Source organism: Zeus faber (genome assembly GCF_960531495.2).
Source record: "Zeus faber genome assembly, chromosome: 13".
In the NCBI taxonomy this organism is placed as follows: Eukaryota; Metazoa; Chordata; class Actinopteri; order Zeiformes; family Zeidae; genus Zeus; species Zeus faber.
The window spans coordinates 9,173,311-9,193,551 of NC_137198.1; the positions used below are offsets into that span (position 1 = coordinate 9,173,311).

At 42.6% G+C, this 20,241-nt stretch overlaps 1 protein-coding gene across 1 annotated transcript in view; it reads left to right on the forward strand.

The window, feature by feature from the left end:
- Positions 1-4,298: 4,298 nt before the first annotated feature.
- otomp (otolith matrix protein) overlaps positions 4,299-20,241 on the forward strand; it is a gene marked incomplete at both ends in the record, with an annotated part of 21,670 nt that continues 5,727 nt past the window's right edge. The window contains 8 exons of the mRNA XM_080012742.1: positions 4,299-4,377; positions 5,420-5,556; positions 6,065-6,167; positions 6,424-6,609; positions 7,530-7,704; positions 8,589-8,656; positions 9,758-9,942; positions 12,276-12,466. Coding sequence (XP_079868868.1) covers positions 4,299-4,377; positions 5,420-5,556; positions 6,065-6,167; positions 6,424-6,609; positions 7,530-7,704; positions 8,589-8,656; positions 9,758-9,942; positions 12,276-12,466 — 1,124 coding nt within the window. The remainder of the gene's footprint in view (positions 4,378-5,419; positions 5,557-6,064; positions 6,168-6,423; positions 6,610-7,529; positions 7,705-8,588; positions 8,657-9,757; positions 9,943-12,275; positions 12,467-20,241) is intronic.

Sequence of the window (20,241 nt, forward strand, 5' to 3'; positions counted from 1 at the left end):
AAAAATATATTTAAAAAAATAACATAATAATAACATATATTACAGTAACCCTGTGTAGAGCAACAGACTTGATGAAATGAATGATTACTAAAATATTCTCAATATATGAATATAATAATAATGATAATAATAATGCTTGTAATACTTGTTTGTAAAGCACCTTTCATACCCACAACATGAACTCAAGGTGCTTTAAATTCAAAGACAATCAATAATAATAATAATAACAATAATTAAAAAAAAAAAAATAATAATAATAACAACAACAACAACAACAACAACAACAACTACAACAATAACCACAAACAAGGAAAATGCAATTAATTAAAAAAAAATAGTAAATATTATACTCAATTTAATCAGAATCAGAAATACTTTAATAATCCCAGGGGGAAATTACTTTCGTTACAACTCCAATCTACATACCACATATTTACATACAACATATAATAATTATTAAGAAACATATTTATATATAAATATATATATATAAACATATCTATATACACATGGTAAAGACTAAAATGTACAGTTAAATATGTGCAAGAAGAAGAATAATTTAGACCGAGATCATGAAGAATCACAATTTCCAATGATTATTTCTCCTGAATTATTGCTCTCACATGATTAGTATTTAACCACTTGAAGCAACAGAGCGCCCCAGCGATGAGGTATTTCTGGAGGTCACCCCGGAAGTTAATATCGCCCTGGTTCCCTCCACAAAAAGCCAAAGGGATTTTTTCCATCGGAATAGTTACAGAAAATAAACTCTATGGCAAACAAAGGTTTTATGATACTTACACGTACGATACTTACAGCCGCTGTAGTTCCATTTAGCCACCTGTCAGGAACCGCCTTTTCTAAGACACGTAAAAGCTTCAAAATTCACAAGCGGGGGTATTTGCTGAGGTATTATATGTGGTAGAACAAAACGTGAAAATCTCTTAAGCTTGTGTTAACCGCAGACCATATTTCGGGCATCGAACCAAAAAAACATTCGGAAAACCCATTGACTTTGGGACGAGGGAGCCCAAAGTTCAAAAACGCTAACGGGGTTTTAGGACTCATTCCTGCACCGCTCTGTTCTGAAATACTAACAGATATAACAACCACTACAGGATATAATGTCCAGAGGTGGGGAGTTCTAGGTTAAAAATGTTAAAATGCTCCCCAGTATTTTGAGTGCGCCATGTGGATTTGCCAAAAAGCACAAATCCGAGGTCCAAACTAGTGAGTGAAATAAGCCGGTTAAGTGCGTGGGTGGAGAAAAAACAAGACTTTCCCTTTCTGAACCTGGAGCGACCCAAGTACAATGCAACATGTTCATTAGATTTCTCAAGTTCAAGTTCAAGTTTAAGTTCAAGAGATTATTTGGCCTAGGAACGACACTGAATCTTTTACACAACAAAACACAAAGTTCACTCGATCGGTCTGAAAGTGCCTGCAGTCCTGGCTCCCATTGCAAGAAACATTAGAAATGCTGCTGTACATTATGATCCAGGCCCGAAGGCCCTGTGAGCCGACTCCTCTTCAGATCCACAGGTTTTTATTCAGGAAAATCGACTTTTCCTCCCAGTCCCAGCTTAGGTTGGAAATGTTATTTGTGAGTGTCGATATTTGAAAAGCATCACCCTCTCTAATACGGTTTTAGCAGGTTCCTTTCTGTGGATTCGCTCTCGATGGTGTCAAAGATCATTCTCTGCAGCATTCTGGAAGAAAGGAGGAACATGAGTTCTTGATAAGGCAGCAAAAAGTAAAAAGATTAAATAAAAACCAAGAATCCACAGAAGAAATTGGGCATGGCCAAAAATGATGCCTCCGGTTATTTTTTACACCTCATAACGTAGACTTGAGCCTCTCTTCAGAATATTGGCCATATCCAACAAGCCATAATAATAACCACTTTTTTTTTTTTTTATGCAGTCATAATATTAGAATTTAAAAAAGTGCTGACGGAAACTTATCTGAACCTAATGTTCTGACTGTCGACACGAATATAAGGCTGTATGTATGTAACGTTGCCGCATAAGCATCTCTTTGATGAAGAGTGTTTATCCCAATCCCTCCCTGGAGTCAGTTTGATTGATTCAGTTTCAGTTAGATTTGAAAACGTCTGCGTCAAACAAAGGCCCATGTAACACCGCACGGCTTCACAATGGCTGCTAAATAAAATAAACACTTATATAACTATTGTCTCTGTATAGAAGCTTTGAAAGGTTCAACACTTTTTATTTATTTTATGATGGAAATTGAGAGAACCGAACTGTGTTATCAGCTTAATGCAATCGCTAAATGACAGTTCAACAAATAAATGTAGAATTTTCATTTTCAACAACCTTAAATACTAAGAACTTGAATAACATCAGACCTTTACCGCAACCAGCCTTTTGTAGATTCGGGCGACAGAAAGAGAGAAGCAGATTCGTATTGAGTGCACTGAAAGAAACGACCGATTGGATCAATTAAAACTCGGTTAATTTTTTAGTACTTCTCAAATTAAAATTGAGAAACTATGGCTCCAAAAATATATAGGTTTAAAAAATGAAACCCTTTTTTTTTCTAATGAATGCTTCCAATCCAATGATTTATTTTTTAAATGTGTATTGATCAGAGTAGTTGAGTTGTTGCACAGTATAACTTATTAATAAATTAGTAATTAAAATGGGTCAATACCACAAATATATACATTTATATATTTTTTAAAACACATTGTCCTGTGTCTTCATCTAACACATTGTTATGCAGGGGACAGGTTAGATACACATTCCCAGCGATGGTTAAAACTCAGGAGACACGTCATTTTACTTCCTAGATTCCCACTTCAATATTTTTCCACCTTTTTTTCCAGGTGTAAATGTTTTATGCTGCGCTGCCTTTTATGTGTGTTTCAGTAACGTTGTCTAACGCTGCTCCTTCTGCTGCCTCTCTCTTGTAATGGAGATTCTGAATCTCAACGAGACAAACCTGCTAAAATGAAGGTAAAATAAAACTAGAGATCAGAATTTCTTATTCAGTCTCTAATTCCCTTGGAGAATATATTTGAAAACCACGTTTGAGCGAACTAACAGACTTGACTAACTCGTGGTGAATATACTGTATGTGTCAGTTGGCTTTGCATGTGTGCACGAGTGAGTGTCTGTATGTAAATGTATGCATTGCTGTATGTATGCTGTATGTATGTGTATGCATTCGTGAGTGAGGGTACTGTATTTGTATGTATGTGTCTCCATAACCAAAACTGTGCTCTTGTCATTCTACAGGGCATCCACAGGACAGAGTTATTGCAGCAGTTCTTGATGATTTAAGAATTAATAAAGAGTTGCATTGCATGGTGGAGAACTTGAACTCCTCTTGCAGACTAACTCTGTCCTCGATGCAAATGGCACAAATACTCTGTGTTGTATGCCCAGCACGCTGACAACACAGGTTAAAAAAAACAAGTATTTGTATGTATTTGTATGTATGTGTGTTCGTGTGTGTGTGTGTGTGTGTGTGTGTGTGTGTGTGTGTGTGTGTGTGTGTGCGCCTATTTGCATGCATGGCACACGGAGAGAGATCATATACCTGATATGTTTTCCTCTGCAGGGTCCCATGGCTGTGGACAATAGGCCTTGCTGTGTGCTGCCGCTCGCTGGGGGCTTCTCGTCTCCACTGGGCCAGAGCAGGACCGGGCCCCTATCCCCTCTCCCTGGCAAAGGGGCCACATTGTCTCCGGCTTTTTAATTAAAGACCCTCAGGTCAGGTGACCTGAGGTGCCCCCCGAGCCTCCATGCGTTTGGGCCCTATCCTCCTCCCTCCTCCCCGCAGGGGAGGGGGATATGTCTCATGGGGAATAATTGGGGGAGAAACGCTATACGTGCTCTCATGAGACAGGAGGATTATCTGGCCGGGGGCTCTTAGACCTAGAAGAGGAAAAGGAGAATAAAGTAGTGTTTTCTTCTTTGGTCATCCAGCCTACTTGCCCTGTTCCCCTACGTCATAACTCCCCCCCCCTCTCTGTCTCTCTCTGTCTCTCTCTCTCTCTCTCTCTCTCTCTCTCTGTCTCTCTCTCTCTCTTTCTGTCTCTGTCTCTCTCTCTCTCTCTGTCTCTCTCTCTCTCTGTCTGTCTCTGTCTCTCTCTCTCTCTCCTTCTCCCCCCCCCCCCCCCCCATATTAGAGCCAGGTTATAAGAGGGGGGTGAGGTGAGAGAATTATTTTTTTCCCCTCCGCACTCAAAAAATAATAATAAATCCACCTGTTACCCGGTTTGGTTCGCAGAGAGACAGTTTTTTGGGGTTGTTTTTGCAAGCAGAGTCGACATGGAGCACCTGGAGGGAAGAGTAGCTGTGGTTCTTCTCCTGCTTTCCATCACCTGCGCCTCCAAGCAGAAGACTACAGGTAAATGTGGCTGGCTAGTGGGGTTCAAGGCAGGTAAATGGTAAATGGAGGGCATTTATCAGCCATGCAGACAATAACAGCAGTTTTAATTTATATTATATTATATTATTCTGTACTTTGTTACAAGAGCTACAAAGGCATACACTGAAATGATTTTGCCATTGTTTTAACTCAAAAAGCTTACCTTAAAGTTGTCATTTTAAAGGTGTTCTGAAATTGAAATAGAGCAATTAAGGTGCACATTTCAAGTTGAGAAAACTCCCCAAAAAGAGAGGTCAACAATCTAAAGCACTTTTTTAGTTGATGCAATGATTCCAATCAAGCAAGTTTTTTCAGTGTATTCAATAATATATAGTATTAAATAATATATATTAAACAGGCCCATATTCTTGTAGACAACAGAGGCTACATTAAATTGTCCTATAATCAACTACAGTGTATAATAGTATATAATCCTTGGGAGGATTTGTGATATAAAACTAATTTCCATTGACATGGAGTCTAAATTGTTTCAGGAGCTTAAAGATGTGTTAAATGTAAAATGTGGCATCCATTTCTGACTCATCTTTTAAAAAATAATTTAAATGCTTCTATTCTATTATGATTTTTGACATTGTGCACATTTCTTTCTCAGTTAAAGTCTGTATGTTAACACTGAGTAAGTAGTAAGTGCTGATTATGTACCTTGGTCCTGTTAAGACCAATTAGTTCAATAATAATTATTAATATTTTATAATAATAATGTTCTTTATTTTTCTCTTTTTGGGGTGGGGTAAGAGGGTGTGCCCCATTGAGATTATTTTCTTTGTCTGTTTGTTTAATTTCAACTAAAATTAGATTATATTTTATTACATAATAATATAACATTATATTATAGTATATACAATTATAATAAATGTAAAATGTGTATCATATGCCTTTTGAGATTTTCACAGAATGTTTAAAAGGTCTCGGTGTGAGTGTATGCTTCCATTCAATTTAAACATGCAAATCCAGGACCAAAAAGTGTAAATTAGTAATCCCGCTTCTACTTCTCGCTCAGTCTCCTGGTGCGTGGTGTCAGATGCTGAGGAGCAGAAGTGTCTGGATCTGGCGGGGAACGCCACCGCCCGCAGCATCCGGGGAACGCTGCTCTGCGTCCGTGGGCTCAGCTCCAGGGACTGCATGGAGAAAATCAAGGTAGAAAAAAGAAAGCAGGAAAAAAAGAGAAAAAGGATCCTTTGAGAATATAAAACCATTTAGCAATGCATGACGAAGGCAAATGAGATTTCTTGAGATTATTGAAATGATTTTCTAGATTGCTCTTGCATCATGTAATGTGATATACAGTATTTCTTCATTTTATGTTATAATATGATATATATATATATATAATAAAAAAATAAGAGCTAACTTTCTTCATGGCGGTATCTGCCATCCAGTCTTGTATTTTAGTTGTTTAAGATAACATTTTGTGGATGCCCGGGGAGAAATCCAGGAATTTTCTTATACATTTTTAATGAAAGCCTCCAATAATACTGTAATCTGTTAAATCTGTATCATCAACCACTTCCCAACCCTTGAAGAAGGGTTTAACGAAAATGAGACCCTCCAGACTCTTTGTTAAAACTGCATTAAAGAGCAATAAATAGCGTGATGAAACAACATTTGTTGTTTTTCTTTGTTGCTATTTTTTTTTCTTTTTAAGAATGGGACAGTGGATGCAGCCTCCATGTTTGCAGATGACATCTACGCAGCAGGTCTGTGCTACGGCCTGGAGCTGGCTGCAGGAGAGTCCCACAACGCAGTGGGTGAGTGGGCGGCGATGGGGACAACACAGCATCTGTTGTGAAGGTCAAACAAGGCACTGAATCATGCAAACTAACATATGAGGCACGGGTTCTTGAATAGGTTTCACGATTATCCTGATAAAACCTCCCACCATGTCTCTCCATCCCGTTCCCCACGCCCATACACCTTCTATGTGATGATGCATCTACTCCCTCCCTTCCTTCTACATTGTTTCTCTTCCTCTCTCGTCGCTCCCCCTCTCTTCCTTCCCTCTAGACGGTATCGACTACTACGTGGTGGCGATGGCCCGCCGCTCCTCCTCGGACCTCTCCCTGCTGGAGATGCACGAGCGCAGCTCCTGCCACCCAGGCGTGCGCACCACGGTGGGGTGGACCGTCCCCATCGGATACCTGGTCAACACCTCTCAGATCAGCGTGGGGGAGCAGTGCAACTTCCCCAGGGGTGAGGCAGGAGAGAGGGAAGGAGTGGGGGGGGGGGGAGTATGTGTCTGTGTGTGTGGCTAATATGGTTTGCAGGTACAGTATGTATCTTGATGCATCTATTTCCGAATGTACATATATTATAGACTATATACATGTCATTATGGTAAATAGCGTGCCTCCTTGGGGGACAATTGACTGTACAGAGACAAAGCAATAAAAGATAAAAATAGTAGAGGGGGAGGTAGCAGATAACTGGCAGGCATCTGTGGACGTAATTCCCTAGTGTATTATTACTGATTTTCTTTTATTGTTCCAGTAGAAGGGAAAAGTGTGCTTCTTACCCGGGTGCTCGACTTAAAGAAACAGTTCCATGAAAGAGTGGGGAAGGTGACACAAAAACAACACCTCAAATCCATCCATACCTGCTGCATTGCTTATTATTTCTCAGCAATTCTATTTTAGTACCTCAATTATATTCTCTTATTCTCCACTGTACAAAAAGCTTTATTATTGATGTGCCATGCTGTGTGTTTTAACACATAGTTTTAAATTGTTTATAGCAATGATACAAAGAGGTATAATGATTTCCATCATTATTAATTTTTAGTTTACTGTAATTCTGTTTTATGGTTATTATAAATATTAAATACATAAAAATATATATTATTATCATTATTTATCCATATTTATTTATTTTTCATAAAAATATTATAATAATCAATATTTTCACAGTGGCAGTAGAATCCAAAGCACAATGAATAATTCATTGACTAAATGATTCAACAGCAGTAAGTGCAGTCAGAGTACTGGTAGTTTTGGTACTGATAATTAATAATAAGAGCTCGGGAGACTGCATTGTAAAAAGTTGAGCGCTGCTTAATTAAACGTCTCTCACATTTTTTTTGCTTTTCTCCATACATTCTCCCTTTCCTGCGCCAGCCGTGGGGGATTTCTTCGGCTACAGCTGTGTTCCGGGCATCAAGGACCCACAGCACGACCCCCGGGGGAACAACCCCAAGAACCTGTGCGAGGCCTGCATCGGGGACGAGAACGACCGGCACATCTGTGCCAACAACCCCAGGGAGCGACACTTTGGAGAGGCCGGGGCCCTGAGGTAGAAAACCAGAGATAACAGAGGACGCCGAGTGCTGAGATTTGGAAAAGTAGAAAGTGATACTGCCGTGACTTGTCAAAACCCCTTCGCCGGGATATGATTGATCTCATGGTAACACCGAGCTGTTTGAGGGAAGCGGTCTGCTCACAGTTGAGGAATAAGATCATTTAATAATAAGATAATAACACAAAAATACACACACACACACACACACACACACACACACACACACACACACACACACACACACACACACACACACACACACACACACAGAAAGTAATGGAGTACAGGAAATTTGTCACTTATAATTGTAAGTACATTTTTCAAGTATCTATACTTACTGTACTTAAGTATGTTCAGTTCTGGAGACTTTAGACATTTACTCCGCTACATATCAAAGCAAATATCTATACTGTACTACTACTGCTACATTTTACTCTCACGTTACTTTAGCTTAAAACCAATAAATCTGCGACTGGATCTATCCAACTGCTGATTTAGGATTGCTCATCAGTGGTTCATTAGGTCCATATCCTGGTAAATTACAATGACACCACCTATACTTTTGTATATCAGAGCACCTGATATGACAAGTACTTTTACTTGTAATACTTTAAGTACATTTAAGAAACAGTACTTATATTAAAAGGTTAGTGTGGTAATTTCACTTTCACTAGAGTAACTTTTGTGTCAGGGGTATTTTTTATGTACTTTTACTCAGGTAAAATGTCTGAGTACTTCTTCCACCACTGTAAACAGGTCTAGTGTGATGGCTACTGCATTTAGGTCTAAATAGGTGGTGAACAACTACAAATTCTACATTTTGATGTTTTGTACTTTGTTTCATTCAACGTTTCATTCATTCTTTGGTTCTCTTTCAGGTGTGTGGCTGAGAACCTGGGTGACGTGGCCTTTGTCAAACACATGACAGTCTTTGACAACATGGACGGTCAGTGTGTGATACCATATCAGTGTCATCATAATATATCATATCAGCTATTTCCATAAATCTATAGTGATATTTGGGGCTGGACAGAGAGCTGCAGGTTCCAGTCAAGACACAGGGTGTCAGTGTTTCATAACGTTGTTCAGCACCTTGCGCTCCACAATGATCAGTCTCCATGGGAAACTGATGTGACTAAATGTGTGTGTGTATGTCAGGACAAAATACCTGAATACACACCAGCGTTAATAGGACAAACGGATCGACACATTTAGTGTCCTCATAATTACAATAAATGCTGTTTTACAATATTTTTATATGTACATTCTGATTCACATTTATGATTTAAAAAAAACCATTGTGCTGTTTAAGTCAACGTAATCCCAACTAATCGCGTTTTAAAGGTTTTTCGGGATGTCTACCACCTATATATAAGTGTGAGTGTCACAAGTCCGTCAAAGAGAGAGAGGAGTAAGACAAAAGAAAAACAACAAGAATCATCAAGAGTGGAAGAAGAGGAAGAAAGATAAAGGGAAAACGAGACAGACAGAGAGAAAGAGAGAGAGAGAGAGAGAGAGAGATGTGCTGATACCCCGACAGTCCACAAACAGATTGTCCTAATTCTCAGTTCGCCGCATCTGCTCTTCTGCTTTGGGCATCATCCAAATTGAATGGCCATCATTATCCCGGTCACGCTACGCAGGCCTGGCTGCCGCGCCAACGCCAGCAAACACAGCATCTTTCCTGATATGGCTCCAACATGTCCAGAGTGAGACCAATAAACAGAGGTCAAGAAAACATGGCGAGCCTCTGCGTTTGGCTCTCTAGAGAGCCTCTTCTCATCTAATCACTTGCTTTGTTCACTTTGGTTCAACAGAGCTTGTGACTTAAGCATCCAAACAAACATGTTTTACGCACAGGTTAAAAAAAATGGGGAATTGAATACAATGATAGCACTGATGAACCTAATCCTCCTCATGGTGGAGAGCGGTGCTGAAGTCCATCCTAATCTCTTTGTCTTCAACAAAAAACATTGATCCTCCGCTTCTATGTTGATGTTTTATATTTTATATAATCTTCCTCCTCTTCTTGCGTCCTGGATCCCAGGGAAGAACCAGGAGTCCTGGGCCCTGGACCTGGAGCTGGAGGACCTGAAGCTGCTGTGCCCGGACGGGACCGATGCAGGTCTGGACGAGCACAAGAGGTGCCACCTGGCCATGGTTCCCACCAACGCTGTGGTGGTGCGCGCTGAGGACAAGTGCCGGGTCTGGAAGTACCTGGAGCGTGTGCAGGTGGGTGGGGTGTGTGAGTGTGTGTGGATATTCTGTGCACAAGTGTATGTGGACGGTGGCGTGTGTAGAGTGTATGCAATGCATTCCGCGCATATAACACTACGAAATATTATTATTATTATTATTATTATTATTATTGTTGTCGTTAGGGGTCCAGCCCAATAGGACCCGGAAAAGTATAAAGAATCACAGAAAGCCGTCACCGCGTCATTCCGTCAGTTTGTCATCATTGCCCGACACGGCACCAAACGGCCACCTGTCCGTCACTGAGTCACTGAGTGCAGCTCTATTTCCACAGACAAGACGGTGAGTTACAACAATCAGAAGTTCTAGTTTACTCGTGCTGCGTTTTACAAAACATGTGACACAAACAGCCAGTCGTACAGAGCAGAGAAACAACCATGTGACACGAACAGCCAATTGTACAGCAGGAGCCCCAGTGCTTCCTCCGCTCTCTCCCCCGGGCGCGGTGCTCTCCGCTCCAAATGTTCCGGCATATAATCACAGAGCGCAGGTTCGGGAACCTCAGATTGAGGAACCTCCGAAACCTGTAATACGTACCTAACATGACTAAACTGGACCCTGTGTATTGTTGCCTGCAGCTATATTTAGGGGTCCAGCCCGCAGTTGTGTCCCTCCTTACTTTGCGTGATTTGAGAGAGTCATAACATCCAAACTGTAGGAGTCCATGATGCGTTTCATGGACTCGAAATGCATCGGAAAACTAGGACCCGGAAAAGTATAATCACAGAAAGTCGTCATTCTGTCACGACGCCATCATTGACCGACACGGCACCAGATGGTTGTGGTGGCTCCGCGAAATGAGCAACCAGGAGACGACAAACCTGGGGGAGCCGATGCGGCGTTCAAAGTAAACTCGGAAAATCGTGCTGCGTCTCAGAGAACCCGGGAAACTGTAGTACGCAGCAAACCTGACTAAACTGGACCCTATGTATTGCCGCCTGCAGCTATTTTTATTCTCATTGGCATTTTTTCCAGCTAAAAGTGGCTGTCAACAACCGCTGGACCCACGGATACGGTTGAGGTCTCAATAGAACTTTTACGGGAAGTAGCAGAACGTTACACCAAGGTTCTAAAACTTCTGGCCGGGTGTTGGAGCGAGATGAGCTTGTTGAGTGAGACACTTTGTGACATCATCATCCAATCCGTTATATATGTGCAGATTCTGGCTCGGGACGTCCATTCGCATCATGCGAGCTGCGTGGTGTAGCGTAGAGCTGCGTTCAGTGGAAACAAACTTGTTTAAGTCGTACTGTGATGTAAAGACGAGTGACATCGAAAACTGATGCTACCTTCCATAGGAACTCTAAAATGTGTAATTGGTGTCGATGCTGTGGATCCTGTGTATTGCTGCCTGCAGCTATATTTATTACCTCATTATAATAATAATAATAATAATAATAATAATAATAATAACACACCGCTGTAATAATTTTTATATTTATCAATTATATATGCTACTGTACATTGCACATTGGTTTATTTTATGTTTCTATATTTTGTATTTTGTTTTTATTTCATTGTAAATCCACACTGTATATTACTTGAGTTGTTGATTACTTATTATTTTTATTTCGTTTTATGTATTTCCTGAATTTAGTGTCTATAATCTTACTTAATTTCCCCCACTGAGCTGCTGAATTCCATCCCGGGGGATTAATAAAGTGCCATCCTATCTTAGTCTATCTTATGTGCGTGTAACCGTTTGTGAGTGTGTACGTGTGTGTCTATCAGTGTATATGTGTGTGTATCAGTGTGTCTAGTCTAAATCCAGTCCGTGCTATCAATCAGCCGGTGCTATCAATGTGTGTGAACACAGGAATGTGCTGTGCGGCGCTTGGCAGCATTTAAACAGCAATCTGTCTTCCTTACTGGCTGTGTAGGAGTTGTGAGGATGACTGATACGTCCTCTCGCCTCAGCAGCGATGTGGATAAACGCTGATTCCCACACACACACACACACACACACACACACACACACACACACACACACACACACACACACACACACACACACACACACACACACACACACACACACACACACACACACACACACACACACACACACACACACACACACAGAACAAAGACTGCACGACTCGGGGTCCACAGTCAAAGTGCACGCCAGACTTGCTTTAGGAACAGGCTACACTGTGCGCACACACGCACACATGTGCCCCATGCTCACATGTGAACACTCTATGCACACACCCACGTACAGAACATTGCAGCTCTCCCTCTTGCTCATCGTCCCTGTATTTCCTTCAACTCTCTTCATCCCTCCCTCCCTCTCTCTCTCTCTCCCGTAGAACATGTTTGGCAACGCTACCGAGGGTTTCAGCCTCTTCAGCTCAGTGGGCTACGGCGAATCAGATCTTCTCTTCAGCGATTCCACCCACCACCTGCTAAGAGTTCTGGGTAGCTACTCCTCCTGGCTGGGCCCCACTTACACCACCGTGCTGCAGGCCTTCGAGTGCGAGGGTGAGAGTGTGTGCACGCTGTCCGTGTGTGTGTGTGTGTGTGTGTGTGTGTTTGTGTGTGTGTGTGTGTGTTTGTGTGGGAGTGTGTGTGAGGAGGTATCTTTGTGTTCATTTTTGTGCATTGACGTATTGGTGTATCTGCTGCTGCTGTGTGTGTGTGTGTGTGTGTGTGTGTGTGTGTGTGTGTGTGTGTGTGTGTGTACATGCACAAAATGTTCACATTTCCGCTGCAGCTGTTCTTAATATTTCACTCTCCCTCCGACAGGCTTCTGCTGATGGAACAGGAAGACATCCAGTGCATCCACTTCCATCCCATCATTCCATCATCCCACCATTCTCTTGTTCTTCCTCTCTTCCCGGCCATCTGTCCATCCCTCTTTTCATCTCTCCATATTTCATATTCCCTTTCACTCTGCTTTTCATTTTCCTCTCGTGCCTTTCTCCCTGGGTGGTTCGATGACGATCCCCCTCTCCTCTAAGACGAGGCTTTCTCAGATCCCCCATTCTCCCTCTCATATGCTCATTAGCAGGGTAGGAAACCGCCAATGCCGATCATCAGTTCTTTCGATTGTTGTAAAAAAAGGCGTCAAAAAGCGCGACTTAAGATTAACATGTAGAAAATAAGTGCAGATTACTGTAAACCCCCACCCGAGTGCCGTAACTATTACTTTAGCTTCAAGGCTAATAGAGTTTTTTGAATTGTGGACTTTTGGACTTAAAATAAAATCGTCCCTAAAAGGAGTTAAAGTGACACAGAGCTTTTTTAGGACATTTGACTGTACATGTTTTTAAAGTTGATAAAAGTCTGCTACCGTACACGTAGAACTGCCACCCACGTTCGACTATAGCTTGTGTGGTCGTTGAGTGGGGAATGAAGGTTTTCATGTTTTTAACCACTCTCCATTCACTTCCATCCAGTCTCAAAACCATACCTATAACTAAAAAGATGAAGCAGGTTGAAATTCAAAAGCAGCCTCTGGTTCAGTTAGTTCAGTTGTATTTTTGTTATTTGGTGAGCAACGGGTTCAACTATTTGCAAAAGGGACTATTTTCTCCTTGCACGACAGTGGGGCACGTCACTTTTACATGACTACATAAGAAGAGCGAGTCAAATATTAAAAGAGATTTGCTGACGCATTAAATGACCATGTGTACTGTTCCTGAATGCAGTACTTCACAATAGTCAATTTTATCTTCCATCGATTGCCAGCTCCCGGCAGAATTCATCCAAGTTGTGGTATATCTCTATCGACCACCCTGAGACAAACGCATACACACCACTTAACACCCACCAACACACACATAAGCAGGTGTTGGGTAGCCAGTGCTGGGGAACCAATCCCCAGTGATTAAGTTTCTCTACTGAGCAAAAACTCCAAACCACCACACTCAAGAAGACCTCTGTTCCTCCTTCTCCTCAAAACCCCGAAACTGCAACAGTATACCAGGACTCTAGTAGGTAGCAGGAGTAGGTAAGAAGGTTAGTTATCGGAGCGATTAATACTGAGGCCATGCAAATGATCAGTAGTTGGCTAGTCTACATAAGGGAGAGACCTAAGAGGAATTTAGGTCGTAGGAGCCTAAATTCCTAAATGCATTTCTTACTGGCATGTGAAGAGACTGTGCCATATTCAGGAAGCAACGTCACGCAAATCCAACATTGCTTCTATGGACCTTGAAAGGAGCTAATGGTTCCCCTCATGTTTTTTTTTTTTTTGACTTGCTTCTTATAGTTATAGATATGTCTTTGAAACTCTTCGAAATGGAAGTTGATGGAGAGGCGAGAACAAATAGTCACTTTCCACAGTGCGACCACCGCAGCTTCCAAGTGGAGGTAAAATGGCGGTTATAGGGGTTTGTACTGAGGTACGGAACCCATACAGTTTTGTTCTTACAAAACCTCCAAGAAGCTTTAAAGCACCTAGGGGGAGTTTTGAAGCATGTCAGGGAATAAAGACTCTCAAAGAGCTACTTTGACTCAAGAGAAAAATAGTAGTTTGGGAAAACAGCTATTTGCAAGATATACAGAGATTTGCTGTTAAAGCGATTTAAGCATCGGAAATTGTGGCTGTGTAATTGTGGCCTTTGCGCACTGCGTGGCCTCAACTGCGGTGTTAGATCATGCAGGTATTTCGAAAACGGGCTTGGGGAACAGTATTTAGAACATTTGGAATCATTATATGGAAACTGCCAAAGGCCTTCAACATCGGTTGTGTGGAAGCATTCAATTTAAATTGACACCGGTAGAAAAATAGTGCTAAACTCCCTGTGAGGATCTCTAACGATGATGAAAACAACCTTTTATATGGAGATATTTTCCTTCCCTGCAGGATGGTCGGGAAAACTCTCTTTGCCTTCATTCTCTGTATCTGGCACTAAACAACTGGGTGTTTTTTTACCCTTAGAAGCACCGCTTACTTTATGTGTGGGTGTGTGTGTGTGTCTGTGTGTAATTATATGCAACGTATGAATACATTTTTGTGTGTATGTGTGTGCAGGGTACTGTATGCATGTTTTTGTACCCTGTTCCTACAGCTATTATTGCCGTAATTGGTTGTCCGGCATATAGTGTGTGTGTGTGTGTGTGTGTGTGTGTGTGTGTGTGTGTGTGTGTGTGTGTGTGTGTGTGCGCGCGCGCGTGCGTGCGTCAGGGTGTACGTGTTCTGGATCAATGGAGTGGAATAACAAGAAGGGCAGAGAAGGAGGGGGAAAAAAAGAAAAGAATAGGGAGGGAGAGAGAGAGAGAGAACGAAACCCCATCACAGAGTGTGCAGGTATGTGTGTAGTTGCATCTGTGTCCATGTCTCTATGTTTGTGTGTGTGTACGTGTGTGTTCCCAACGGTCAGAGGTGGAAAGAGCACTGCGACTGTTGAGAAAATGTTTTTGAGTGCGAGTAGAAGTTGCGATGAGGAAAATGACTTGAGTAAGACCACAATGAGTTCACTAAAGTAGTCATACTTTAGCGAGTTGCTTTTATTTTTTTCAAGATTCAAGATTCAAGATTCAAGATTTTTATTTGTCACATACATATACATACTTCCATACATATATGCAGTGAAATGTAATGCAACGCACCCGGTGATAGCACACAAGAAGTCCTAGGAAAAAGTACCAAGTTCCCCCCACGATGCGTAATCTGGGTAAACAGAATCAGTCCGAGTTGACACAGGATACAACGAGTTAAAAGACCGATTTCATTTGGTGCAGACAATAAAAGGGATGTTTCAAGGACGTTTTAAGGGACCTCTTAAAACGTCCTTGATTGTTTTGTCAACCCGGATTAACGTTTAAATATTTACTTTGTAAAAATTGTTAAATGTAAAAAAATATATATAAAAAAAAAAGTCAAAATGCACAATAACAAACTACAATATTTAATTTGAAAATCACTCAATAAAGTACCATTAAAGTTGAAGACCTACTCAAGTACCGTAGTGAGTGTCGTTGTAACTAGTTACTTTCCGCCTCTGCCGCCCGTGTTTGTGTTTGTGCGTGTGTGTGCGTGCGTGCGTGTCAGTGGTATTCCTGTGCTCCCACAGCTCACATTTAGTGCTTAGTGCCCGGATGCCAGCGTGCACGGTCGGGTTCAGTGTTTTCTCACGTCGGCTGCGGAGCGTTCTGCGCCAGCTCGGCTCGCCATCACGCGATAGAGTTACAGCAAAAAGAAAAGAAAAAAAAAAAAAAAAAGAAAAAGAAAAGAAAAGAAGATTAGAGCTCCCGTCGCCTCCGGTGACCCCGAGTGCCGGTGCATTTCCCAGCTTCTATTATTACTTCAAGACATTTTAACGTTTCCACTTTACGCAGCGCACTGTGATTTCCGACGCTCTTTACCCCACCCCCACCCCGAAACCCCTGCTCCATCTCTGCTGCCGCTCTACAGTACGTCTACCCCCGAAACACGGAAGAGAGTCAGCGGTGTGACGATTACTAAATATCCAAGGGTTTTGTTTCTCAATATGTATATTTTTTTGGCACTGATATAATTACAGTGATAATGTTTGGAGGGGAGATGGTCAACGGAAAGGCATCCAAAAGTGCCTTTGACCAGAAGAGGCGATAAGTACGACGGTACGATTGGTGAAAGATCAACAAACAGGACTGATATGAAATTGACTGTGATCAAAAGGGATCATCTGTTTTGTTCACGTTTATTTAAGGAGGTGTCACTATAACCGAAGGTCTAAACGAATCACAGCCAAACGATCAGATGGTGCAAAAAATCCTTACTTGACCGACAGGATCACGTACTGTAAAATGTATTAAAGACATTCACCTGTGGCTTGGTTCAACCTGCCATCTGCGCATTTATCTTCCTTTTTTTTGTTATCTGTAACTATTTGAGACTATTTGAGGGATTAGGTATTTTTTAATTTGTCAAACTATGCTTTCTTGCATCAAAAATACCCGACACAACCCAAAGTTTTAGTCCAACGCCAAAATAAGCAAAAATGTATTTATTTGGCTTTTTAGACCTTTTTAGTCCATTGTAGACCAATGGGCAATGTTGGTATAACCGTACTATTATATGGAAATATAACTAATACTAATATATGGAAAGAAAGTTCCCTTTGGTAAAGAAAACCAACCACCACGAAGGTATGAGTCAATTGGATAAACACTGAGGAAAAATTGGACACGTCTCTCTCTGAGTCTCTAACAAGAGGACCAGGCTAAAGGCAAAAAAAACCTGATCGTCTGAGAAAATCCGTTGTGCAACTGTGTACAACCCTTTTTTGTACGACTAGTGCTGTTTATCACTGACCGTCTTTGTTTAAAAGGCCTCTATGTAAATAATCCAACCCAACTTAATATGTAGCGACACTTTTTTTTAACCAATTAAATAAATAATGTTGAGAAAACTCTGGAGCTTGAAATCTCTGTGATGTCTAATTGTCCTGAAATAACAACATAATACCTGTGTTCAAATGAATCACGCCAGATCTTTTACTCTCTATTTAGTCCACACACACACACACAGACACACACACACACACACACAGACACACACACACACACACACACACACACACACACACACACACACACACACACACACACACACACACACACACACACACACACACACACACACACACACACACACACCGTCGAAAGTATCTTGCCCAAGTGTTGGGGTGAGAAATAAGAGAGGTGAGAAAGGAGAACAGAATGAAGGGAATAAAAGAGGAAGGGAGAGTGAGAAGGGCGAAAGGTTCAACTCCAAAAAGACATAAAGGCCCCGGGTGGCATACTCCACCAGGTGGACCACTCCACCTCTGCAGGTGGGAGGGCGTGGCGGTGAAGGGGTGGTGGGGGTTCAATCGGGGACAGCACTGTCGGTGGTCCACCCCACACAGAGCAGCCTCCATATTTGAAAGCATTGAACAAACGCACTGTGTTGCACTCGTTCGCCCTAAAATACCACCTTTAATCCTCCGGAACGAGGCGGCAGCCACCATGATGGAGAACTCCCATTTAGTCGTTAGCAGATAGTGCAGATTGAACTGCACTGCAGCAAAATACGGCAAAATTGCTTTCTGCTGCTCTGACTCTTGCAGGCTGTTTGGGCGTGATGGCCAAATAAAACCAACTTAGCCTCCCTCAGCGTAGTCCACTGTTTCTGTGTGTGTGTGTATTGGCGTGGTTGGAGGGGGGGAGGGGGGGGGGTGTCTTTATCCAAACTGGCATAGGTGACGGCTGCGATGGAGGACAATTTGACCAGGGGTTGCTCGGCGAGCGGCAGCGAGAGAGAGGGATGACAGTGATGGAGGAAGAGAGGAGGAAAGAGTGACAGGTAATCCATCAGAGGCTTCACTGTCATTATTCAATTACCACCCATCCTTAGCAATCCTGATAACCCCGACACACACACACACACACACGCACACGTGTGTGTGTGTATATATATATATATATATATATATATATATATATATATATATATATATATACACACACACACGCATACACACACACACGTGCATGCCCGCTACGCATGTGCACGGCGGCTACACACATGCACGCCGGCTACACACGTGCACGCCCGCGGTGGGGAGTGGTATCGCAGCAGCGGATCCTCTTACACAAGGTGTGGGTGGCGAGGTGAGGTGGGACACGGGGCGCTGGCACCGCTTCCCTGTATGCTTTTAGTGCAGCGGACCCTTAAATCCTTCCTTCCCTCATTCCTTCCTCTCTCGTCCTCTTTTTCCCTCTGTTCTTTCATCAGTCTTTCTCTCTCTTCTTACGCCCGTATTTCTTTCTACTCCGATCACTTTCTCCTTCCGTCCCTCATTGTCTCCCTTTCTCTTGCTTGGCATTCTGCCTCTCGCTTATCAACCATTATTGCTATCGTTTCCCTTTCTCCCTCTCCCTCTCTCCCTCTCTCCTCAGTTCTTTCCGTCTCATGAGTCTGCAGCCGATAAGAAACATGGAGTATGATTAGACGCCAGTGACACCAGGCTTATCTCTCTGCCCCCATAACACTCCCCAGATCACTTTCACAATAAAAAGCCAAAAGTACACACACATGCTCAAAAACAGCACACACAAACAAACACACATACATTCATTCACACACACATGCGTGTATGAACACATAGGCAAGCACAGAAAGGCATTCAAACACAAGCGCACACACACACACACACACACACACACACACACACGCACGCACACACACACACACACACACACAAGCAGTGAGAAGGAAATGAGAATACACAAACACAACACACAACATGCACATGGAAACATGCACATACACACACACACACAGATGACAGATTCAAAAACACACTTGACAGTGAAATATGCACATGGAAAACACACACAAAATTACACAAACACAACCATAAGAAAGACAACCACACACACACACACACACACACACACACACACACACACACACACACACACACACACACACACACACACACACACACACACACACACACACACACACACACACACACACACAGCTGTGTGTATAATGGTGGATGTTGCTGCATGAGGAATGGGTGGTGGGTTGTTCAAGCGTGGAGCAGGATCAGGAGGGTGTGTCTTTGGAGAGTGTGAGAAAGGCTCTTTTAACTCCCGGATCCTTCCAAATGCTGCAGGCGATTGGGATTGCAGGCACTAGGGGGCGCCGGCTCACAAGCATCCCACACACCCTGTCGTTATTCCAGTACGACCATAAGGCGACGATACCACAGGAGGATCAGAAACACAGACTGAAGCTCCTCGCCAATCAACCGCTCCCTTCCTCTCCTCACCTCATCTTCATTCCTCTCCTCACTTCTCCCCTCCTCACCTCTTTTTACCTTCCATCACATCTCCTCTCTTCCTCCTCCCTGCTCCTCTCTCCAGCTCCCCTCGTCTTTTCTTTCTTTCTTGCTGTCATCCTATCTTTTCTCCTCCTTCTGTCGTTATCTCTCCCCTTCTCTCTCTCCCCCTCTCCTTCTTCTTACAGTAACCGCTCTTCAATAAATCCCCTGAAACCTCCTCCTCCTCTTTCCCTCCTGCATCCTGTCATCTCTGCTTTCATCAGTTGCTTTCCTTCCTTATTCATCTCCCTTGCTTCCTAGTCGCCCTCATTTCCTTCTCCCCACTTCTCTGACCTCCCGTCTTCTTCCTTTCTCCTCCTCTCAATGCGCCTCTCCCCTCACCTTCTTCCATCTCCCCTTCCTTCCTCATCTCCTCTCCTCGGTCTCCCGCTCCTCCTCTCTATGCTCGTCTCCCCATTTTCATCTCTGCCCGTCTTCTCCTCTCCCCTCCTTCCATCTCACCTCATCTCCT